Raw genomic sequence first — 9989 nt, 5'->3', positions numbered from 1 at the left:
AGCTCTTCTCTCCAGAGGAAGATGAAATTCCCTTGAGCATCCAATTTTTTCATGTCTGTTAAGAGTTTAGGTAGTAACATGGTTTGTCATTTCCCTATCAGAAGTCAAATACCTGAACTGAGCTGCTGTCCCAGAAGTTCAAAATCTTGAACAGGCATAAGACTGCTAAAAACGTGTTCCTCGTTCACTGTAGTGACAGGAAATCGTGAGTTTCAGTAGCTGAAATTTCTCTTTGTAAACATCAGCTTCATATTCAAACAATGGTTAAGTTCTACTGCACTGGGGAATTAGTCAAGTAATATTTGTATATGGGAGGCTTTATTTCAGTGTGTAAGATGGCCAGCTTAACTATAGAGAGCAAAGTACTGAAGAATGAATGGGTTTTCTTTTATTTGACCTTGGTGACAATTTATTTCTAGAATATTAAGTACATGCATGATTTTCATTTTTTTCATTGCTTACAGGAGTGGCCCATTTGTGTAAAGCACTGGTTTGGGTTTTGCTAGTAACAAAAATTCAGAGCCCAGTTATTAGTCCCTTGTTAAGAAATCTTTCTAAAAATGTTTGGACAAAGGCAGTTTGAGTGCAATATGATGAAACTTTGCACATCACCGTGTCCAAATAGTCTTTCCCACCCTTGTCAAGAATGGGGACTTAAGAAATTACATTCCGTATGCTGCTGTTGGATTTATGAATAAAGCAGACCTGCCAAAACTGAAATGTTTAAGGCCTTTCCTCTTACTGGGTAGGAGCTGGAAGATTTGAAGCTATTTTATGCCAAGAATGTGAGAATCGAGGCAACTACACAGTTAGAGATGTTGAAAGCTCTGATGCCTTAGCACACTGGGTATTGTTCCCCTTGGGTTTTTCATACCATTTTTCTCCTTTCTTCCTCCTTCTCTCAGTCATATTTAGCATCATTGCTTGCTTTATCACGATACATGAAGGTACTTCACACAATGCTTGAATTATACCCTTCAAAAATAGCAATGACACAAGAGATGTGCAAGAACTCAAGTACTGTCACAGGAGGCTAAGAGACCCCTTTGTCTGGAATGGATATGGTCAGGGAAAAGAATAATAGGAGTTCCAAGTTGCCAGACCAGTCTGAAGGATCTGGCAGAACTTGGTTGATTTTGTATGTATCAAATACACAGGTAAACATTTCACAATACCCAGAGCCTAAAAATGAGCCAAGTCTGCTGCGTCCAGAAGGCCAGTGCTTCAGTGTCCTTAGTTCTGTCACGTTACTGTGAGTGATGAGTTTGTCCACAGCAGGAGGCAGCATGAGAAAAGAAACTTCTCCCTCCTTAGACAACAGCCAGGCAGGAAGCAGCATGGTCTCTCTTGAATTTAATGAATCAGAGATGGGAAATTCAAGTAGAAGGCAAAGAGAATTTCCTTCTTCCTTAATGGCTGGTCTGAGGAAGTAGAGTAATCAAAACAAACAAATTCCACACACATTTACAAAGAGGCAAAGAAAATCCTACCCAATCTTTTGTTGTGAAGGGCATGGATCATTCCAATTGCTGGATGAGGAACAAATACAGGTGAGTTTAGGTTTATGAAATAAAATAGAGACAAGCTGAATGGGACTTCCACAAATGTGGGTTCTGGATGGGATTTAGAGAGGAAGAATTAATTGCTGGGCAAGGTCCAGAGATGTAGGAAGAGCTAAGATGGGAGTTAAAATCACCATATGTGCAGTAGGAAGCACCATATGTTACCTCACACAGATGTAAATACAGCTTGGAAGCATGGGGCTCTGGGCCAAAGGTGTACTTAAGGGTTGCCTTTCACCCCAAAAAACCCAGTTTTTTTGAACTGTGCCTCTCTTAATCTAAACCCTAGTGCTGCATTCTCATTCCAGACATGCTGACATGTTCCTGACAGGCTGCGATTGGCAGTCAGCCTCTGCTGCTGCAGTTTCCTAACTAAAGGGAGGATACTGTGTCTGGACATTCCTCACCACCAGCTCACGGGGCTGAATTTCCTCCTAAACGTAGTAAAGGATTATCTGCTGTGTGCAAGGGCCGGTTCCAGTGCCGTGTTTGTCCTCACCGCTTGCTTCCTGCAGATTCCAGCTTCCCTGTGCACTGCCTCTCCCTGCTCTGAAGGAGGAAAGAGGTAGCAGCCCAAGTGCCAGCACAGCGAGCAGGAGCGAGCTGCCGTTTCTTGGAAGGGAGGTAGAGCACCAGGCAAGTCTGTTCTCTGAGCAGCTCCATCTTCTGGTTCCAGGGATAAGTTACAGATTTTTAATGTTTGGGTTTGGAAAAGATGAAGTAACCCAGGTGTAATGGATTGCTACTTAAAAATGAGGAAAGTAATGTTCTTTCAAGTTATACAGGGAGCTCAAGTAGCCTGTGTAATACAATCTCACTTCCAAACTTCACAATTGCAATCTTACTGTTCTAAGTGACTGAGACATTTTTCTTGCCAGCCTACAAGCCTGCATTACTCAGTGGAATTTGTTATTTTTCCCTCTCAATTTTTTTCAGAGCTGGCAATTTGTAGGCCTCTATATTTCTGACTCAGCTGTAATGCAGTCATTCTCAATGTTTTCCCTGGTCTTGATACTGAATTTTTCTCTTGAACAGATCTCCCAATTAATCTTTCTGCCCTTTAAGATGCCATATGCTTGCAAATTTTACATCCTCAGGTGAAAGTGTTCCCTCCTTTACTAAATTAGTAAAAACTATTTGCCCAGATAGGGGATTTACAGCCTCTATTCTGTTTGCAAGATTTTCTCGTCACACCTCTATCTTGAAGTTTAGTTGTGAATCACTGATGCTTTTATTATCAACTTTGCAGTCTAGAAGAGTACAGACATCAACTCATGCAAGACTGAATTACACTTTAATTAGATTTAGAACAGTAACTGATCAAAGACCCCACCCAAATTATTTAGGGTCCAATTTTTCGGGAGGAATCCACTAGTGCAGTGATCTAACATCCTTCATTGCCACTTTTATTGCCACATTCCATTTTGCTTCCCTTTTGTATCCAAAGGTGCTTAGCTCCATTTGGCTTAGCTGAAGTGCTGACTTAACAAAACCAGAAATCTGAGGGTTTACATATAAGCCTGGCAAAGCTGTTGGAATAAATGAGGACCCTTTCATTGAGGTATTGTGTTACGTTTTGGGGTGGATTTGCTGGAGAAGGTTTTTGTCTTGCTTCAAGCTTTCATCACCTCTTTCCACCTCCAAGCCTGTATCTTGTTCTTTGGGCACAAATGGCTTTAAGGTAAGTAAGTTCAGGACATAAAGACCCACTAAAATGTTAATACAAGCAAGAGAACTAAAGACACTGTATTTTTAACAGGATCATGTCCCTGTTTTAGTTTGGTGTGGCATGAGCAGGAACAAGGAAAGCAGGATCAGGTAAGAGAGTCTGGGATAAGAGAGAAGGTTAACTGCTTATATTGCTGAAAAAAAGCTACTTGCAGGGGACATTCACATGAGCTCTTTAGCAACACAGGCTTGTACAGACTCAGAGTAGTGGAATTTGTCCATTTCCCTTTATCTGTGTGCAGAGTTGGTAATAAAATATGGGACAGTTCATGAGCTTTGTCTTTTCACATCATGCTGTTTGAAACACATTTGGAGAATTATGGGCCTGTATCTTTTTAACTTTGTATGATCTCTGAAGGTAAACCTGCCTTGAGGGCTTTGCTACTGCAGTTACCAGCATCATGTCAGATGCCCAGGCACTACAGTAGCAAAATACAACAGTAATTGTATTGGAAATAACAGAAAAGAGCAGATATTTACAAGCTTCTACAAAGCACCACCCTTCACAGCATAGCAAGTACTATGGCAAGAGACAGCACCAGCAAGCCTCAGAAATATCCCACTTGAAAGTGGCTGCCTAGTTTGAGTAGCATTTAAACAGTTGAGTGAGTCCCAGCTACAACTACAGTGCACCAGAATGCAGGGGAGGTGAGCAGGTGTGCAAGTAGAGTACACAGCTTTTATCAACCCAAAACACTTGTTTTGCCATTAAAGACACCAGTCAGTAACTAGAAAAAAACCCCAAACAACTGACAAGTGACAGACAATTGATAAAGGGAGTTTTATTAGGCAAAAGAGGAAGATCTAGTGAATGGTTTCCAAATGCTCTTTGTTTCCTGTGGACTAATGATGCAGGGCAAGAAGCTTGTTAAATGATTAAGCCCCCTCCAACACATTCAGTGAAGGTATGGATAAAATACACTTCCCCACATTCTACAAAATAGGGAAAACCAGGCTATTTATAGAAAGAAAAAGTGCACGTAAAAACACTTAAAAATTCAGGTTGTCTTTGCAAGAGAGGAACAAAATACCACCATTGTGATAAAGGTTTGCAAGTCACTTGTGTTTCTTTGTAAAGATTTAGGCACAGATAGCTAATGCACCACACTATTCTGTATCTCTCCCCACCTAAAAATGGATGATATTGATAAAAAGCTCCTTCCCATACAAAGCTGGTAGTCCTAAATTCCAGTATTTCTTTTCTTGTCGATGACTCAAACCAAAAGGAGCAGATGTTCAAAGCAGATGCTGTTTCTTCATGTACTCCAGTTTCACCAGTCGTTAACATTATCCTCATTACCCGTGTTACATGGGCAGACAAATTTCTTCCACATCAATTACAGCCTTGAATTTAACATGGTTGACTATTGTATTCACTGATAATTAAGAACATCTTTTCAGAAGTTGGTAGGTACAAGTACATTGTTCATGCAACTTACCAAAAGTTGGGCCATAGTAATGGTAAGTGAACAAGACAATTTCTGAACTTAAATTATCATTACATTAATTACAGTGAAGTTGAGTCAACTAGATCCATTTGAGTTTGGGTTCTGTGTTTGGTTTTGAACTAAGCAGGGTTCAATGTGTACACTGTCTTACAAATCAGATTAAATTCATATTTTTAAAATAAAATAATTATTAATCCTTTAAAAACACCACTAGAAAGGTATATGATAATCCAATTTTTAAAACCCTGTCTTAAGTATATTTTTTCCCATTACCATATAAAAAAGGAGGAAATTGTCATGCAAATATTCTGAGCAGTGTCATAATATTCAGTAAAGCCATTGAACACATGAACTCTTCATTAATTGTTTTGGCTTTCCTTTTAGTAGCATACAAGTCAGGGTCTAACCTTAGCTCCCCAGCAGTACATTAAATTAAATTTCTTGTTTGAAAACCTCCAAAAGCAGCATGCGAGAGCTGCTCTATTTCCACTTCAAGTCACATATTAGTGCTATATGATCAGAAGGATGTGAAACACTTGGCAAAGCCTGATGGGTTGTTATTTCTTCATGACTTGGCAATGGAATGACTTGTTCAACCTCTAGAGCATTTTTGTCAATGAAAATGTAGTCCAGACATCCATGAAACCCACCAACATAGTTTGTATAAGCAGGTTCTCCACAAGCACTCAGCAGTTTGAAAGGATGGCTTAGAGACATACTGCACCTTTCTTCCTCGCCATTTGAGACCCAGTCTTCATGATCTTCAGCAATGCCACCGCTGCTGATAAAACTGTAAGTTCCTGACGAGGGTGTGCTGTTAAAATCTCCACAGAATATGACTGGGATATTGGGATACAAGTCACATGCTACATGCTTGATGTGAGACATGGCTACAGCAATCTGGATCAGACGGATGTTCCCACCTAAGGATATAAAAAAGTATTATTTCAAATAGTAATTTCAAAGTAATATTTCAAATAATGCAGAACAGCACTGGAGGTGCTCACTGGATTGCTCATTTAAGCATATATAGCTCTGAAACAGCAATCTTGCATTTTAGAATAGTTTTCATGAATTAAGAAGCCTTTAAAGTTTGTGACTATGAAAGTTTTTGAGAGGCAGACAATTTTAACTTAAACTTGCACATGCAAGAACTCTGAAGTTTTAACACCCATAGTACAGCAGTTTTCCATTTCATGGCAACCATCCTAATAATATTCCAAAAAAGGCACAGAAACAAAAGAAAACTAATTGAGAAGAACTCTTCTAACAGCTTCTGTAGCCCAATCTGGTTGCCCTCCTGGCAGTACCCCAAGAGAGCTCTATGTTCAACAGGCCTGGGAAACCACAAGCACACACAAAGCTCTCTCTATTTTATGGTCTGCTTTTTGGGTGAATTGTGTGTAATGTGACTTGCCTTGCTTTCAGCTGCATTCTACTGACTCCCAGGCAGACTAGAAAATAAAAAAATAAATATATAACCAGACCTAGGAGTCTGGCTTGATTTCATCTAAATAAGAAGTAAGGCAGGAAACACTCAGTTCCAGAAGAAAAGGCTATAGCTGCAAAAGAGTGGTGGGAAATCTGTTCTCCCAAAGAGCAAAAACCTTTCCAAACCCAGTTATGCTACATGTAGGAATGTGCCAAAATTACCTTTGGGATGCCAGTACAGGTGGGTATTTGCTACACATAGCTTCCTGGGAGGATCAGTTGAAGACTGAAGAACCGAAACCTTTAAGAGAAAAAGCAGTCGTTGTTAAAGTCTTAAATAGAGAGCTTATATATTTAAAAATGCACTAGTCAGCTTCTGCCTTTGGCAATCCAGTTCGAAGAATCTGAAGCTCATAACAAATAAACTCAATTTAGGAGCTCTGCTTTTCATTAATCTTCTGTATAAGGTCTGGGTATCAGCCAAAATATTACCACTACATCCAGGTATTTCACAAACATTCTTTTGACTGTATGGTTTGGCTGTATTTTTTCATAAGATATAGTTCATGCTGTACCATTCTTAAATACTTTTATTTTCTATTCACCAGTTCTCTCTGCAACAGAACTGGAGCTAAATCTCCATTTTTGGCAAGCAAATGTGGCATTCCATAATTGTTAAATTGAACATAAATTTGGAAGTGATTTTAGTTATCAAGGAAATCCTCTGAGTCCTACTCAGTCCACAAGTAGGAAACTTTTACCAGTGTTTCTGCAGTTCCTGACACAGCCTTCTATCTTACACACTTGTACTTGCACAACAGCTCTGTGGGTAGACCCTCTGGCATTAGGAAGCTCACACACGTGTCCAACCTTATTTGTCTCCCTACTGTCATTTCCTAAAGAGGCATTATAAAGCATACTCAATTAACTTATTTAGAAGTGATTTATATGATTTAAGTTTCATAAAATACATTGTGATGTATGAGAGTAAATAGTGAAAAACTTGGCAGCCAAAGGAATCACTACCTGGCCCAGAATCTCAACAGCTGTCTTCATTTTAAAGCAAAATAATATTGCCTTTTTTAACCAAATTTTGGTAATTCCATATATCCAGCGCAGTATGGTCTCAACGTTTTGTTCTTGTTCCTAAGTTGCTCTTCCGCTCTATCCATTACCACAGCTAACAGAGAACATAACATAGTTCCATGCTTCAAATTGTTAATCCCCCATCTCCCTTCTTCTGCTTGAGGCTCAACAAAGCTGGCCCGGCTGCACCTGACTGGAGATAGTGGGAGGAGGAGAAACAAAAAAGAAAGAGGGAAAAGAGAAGAAGGCATGTCAAAGCTGGTACCTGAAGCACAGATGACCTCTGCAGCACCTTCTCCTGCACCACGGGGTACTTGGCCAGCTGCTCACACAGCTCCTTGTGCAGCGGCTCTGAGAGCAGGGCTTCGCTGAAAGTGATGTCGTGCTGGCTGAGGAGGCTGAACTTGTCCCTTCGATAGAAAGTGGCCAGACCTTCGTGCTGCTTCTCCTTAATCTTGAACAGCCCTTCCAGTCCAAAAGCATCTAGGGCCGGGGCCAAGCTGTCAACGAAGACAGACTTGTCCACCTCTTGCAAGCAGATAAGGTCGGCGCTGTAGCCCGCCAGCTCCTTCTTGAGCAGGTTTTGGCGGTAGTCGATCTCCAGGGCGTAGGGAGCGCAGTAGGGGTAAAGCACGGTGCGGGAGAATTCCGTCTGCGCGTAGGTGTCGGCCAGGATGTTGTAGGAGACGGCGCGGACGGAGCCGTGGCCGCAGACCTTCGTGGTGTAGAGGTGCCGGGCGTCGAAGGTGCAAGCGCCGGGCCCGGCCTCCACGGGGCCGCTGCTCTCCACCTCGCGCGCCGGCCCGTAGCGCTGCTCCCCGTCCCCGGGCGTACAGCGCAGCTTCAGCCGCAGCCCCACCAGCGCGTTGGACGGCGTGAACACGCGCTCGGCCGCCGCCGTCTCCACCCAGGCCTCCCCCGCCGCGTCCCCGCCGCCCGCGGGGCGCTGCTCGCGGAACCAGCGGAACAGGCAATGCTGCGGCGCGGCGAACTCGGCGCTCACCTTGGGGCACACAGGAAAGCCGGCGAGGAGAGAGCGCGGCAGGCGGAGCTCGGTGAGCGCGGGCGGGTTGCGCTCCACGCGGTACCGCGCGTCCCCGATGTGCAGCACGGCGCCGTCCTGCCAGGCGGCCGCGTTCGGCACCTCCTCCGCCACTGCCGCACCGTCGCGGGAGAAGAGCCGCACGGCCGGCACCGCGGCCTCGCCCTCCGCGCCGCCCTCCGCCCGCGCCTTCTTGCTCTTTTTGCTCGCCTTGCCGTGGCCCTTGGCGGCGTTGGTGGCGATGCGCGCCAGCGCCCGCCCCAGCGGCTCCGCCTGGTCGCGCTGCATGTGCCGGGCGCTGCCGTCGGGCAGCACGAACCGCAGGCTCAGCTTCGGCTCGGACGGCACGCAGCGCACCACGGCGCGCTCCATGGCGGCGGGCGGGCGACCGCCACTGCCGGGCGGGAGTGCGGCGGGGGAGCCGCGGAGGCTCCGGAGGGCGGAGCGGAGCCGGCGCCACATGGACCCGGCGGCGCTGCGGCTTCCGCGGGGCGCGGCCGGAACCGCCGGACGGGGCGGGGCTGCGCCGTCTCCGCGCGCGGCGGGAGGCGGGAAGGGGGCGGGCGCGCGCCGCTGGCCGTGAGGCAGCGCCTCCTCCCGGTGCCCCGTGGCCCGCCCCGGGCTGTCCGCTCGCTCCGGTGCGCGCGCCCCTCTCCCGCCGTTAACCCGCCGGCAACGGCGTGAGTCAGGCCGGCCGGGGAACCAGCGCGTTCTGGTCCCTCAGCAACGAAACCCCCTCTCCTCAGCGCAGCTTCCTGGCCAACAGGTGTCCGAGGCGTGGGCGGGTCTCCCTCATAACGTCCCGATGCTAACTGCCTATGGATAAATCCTTTAATGTCAAGGGTTTGGGTCTGTGTTCTGTTCGCGAGAAAACATTTCATGTCTGGGCTGAGACTTCACGCCGAATAGTCCCGGGCTGTGACAGCCACGCTAGGAAAGTGCCCAGGACTTTGGAAAACACACATAAAATTCCGTCCCGCTGCTTCCGCAGCCTCTGCGCGTGGGGCTCTGCCCACACAGACACAAAATTAGGGTTTTAAAGCCTCTTTGTCAAGTGTGGGCAGGTGGGTAGCAAATCTCTGGAGTTCCTTAAAATTTCCATTTATAGCTGTACAAAAAGCAGAAGCTTAGCAACAGCCACCTGATGCTTGAGGGTATTAAAATTTCTCAAGGATTGTTGCTGTGATCCGCTTGGTGCAGGCAGAGGCTGGAGCAGAGGGTCTTTCTGACTCGTTCGGGTTGTGCCAGTCCTGTGGCAGACCGGGACGGTCAAGGTAAGGTTTTTTCCAAGTCTCTGCTTGTTTGGTTGGTTTTTGGTTGGTTGGTTGGTTGGGTTTTGTTGTTGTTGTTTTCTTTTTTTTTTTTTTTTTTTTTTTAATCGCGAGAGGCACTGATCTCGGCCAGGGAAAGCCCCGAGCCCGCCGCCCGGCTCCGGGGCAACCGCGCTGTTGTCCTGGGGGCGCCGGGAGAGGTGAGAGCGGCGGGGCTGAGGGAGCGCCGGGAAAAGACGGGAGAACGTCGCGGCTGTCCGTAGCTGAGCTTTGTGTCCTGTGGTGCATCCACCACCACCCGGTTTAGTGCGTTTTTAGGACATACCGCTGATGTAGGAGGTAGCTTTGGCTTTCTCTTCCCGTGTGGGAACCTGTTGAAATGCACTTGTGAGTTTGTGCATCGTGTTTCCAGGGGAACCCG

At 45.8% G+C, this 9989-nt stretch overlaps 2 protein-coding genes across 2 annotated transcripts in view; one reads left to right on the top strand and one right to left on the bottom strand.

Annotated features, from left to right (window-relative positions):
• Nucleotides 1-4057: 4057 nt before the first annotated feature.
• Nucleotides 4058-8778, bottom strand: PDE12 (phosphodiesterase 12). The gene is made up of 3 exons (XM_069028128.1): nt 7521-8778; nt 6392-6470; nt 4058-5661 (listed from the first exon to the last, which is right to left on the bottom strand). Exons 1-3 carry the CDS (start codon nt 8757-8759, stop codon nt 5219-5221), a joined length of 1761 nt encoding a protein of 586 aa, XP_068884229.1. The 5' UTR covers nt 8760-8778; the 3' UTR covers nt 4058-5218.
• Nucleotides 8779-9154: 376 nt separating this feature from the next.
• Nucleotides 9155-9989, top strand: part of DNAH12 (dynein axonemal heavy chain 12) — a 59620-nt gene continuing 58785 nt past the window's right edge. Inside the window, exons 1-2 of the mRNA XM_069028251.1 lie at nt 9155-9361; nt 9498-9571. The gene's annotated coding sequence lies outside the window, so the exon portion shown is untranslated. The remainder of the gene's footprint in view (nt 9362-9497; nt 9572-9989) is intronic.

Source organism: Aphelocoma coerulescens, chromosome 12 (genome assembly GCF_041296385.1).
Source record: "Aphelocoma coerulescens isolate FSJ_1873_10779 chromosome 12, UR_Acoe_1.0, whole genome shotgun sequence".
NCBI lineage: Eukaryota > Metazoa > Chordata > Aves > Passeriformes > Corvidae > Aphelocoma > Aphelocoma coerulescens.
The sequence above is the reverse complement of the archived record's forward strand: the minus strand, read 5'-3'. Positions and strand labels throughout refer to the sequence as shown.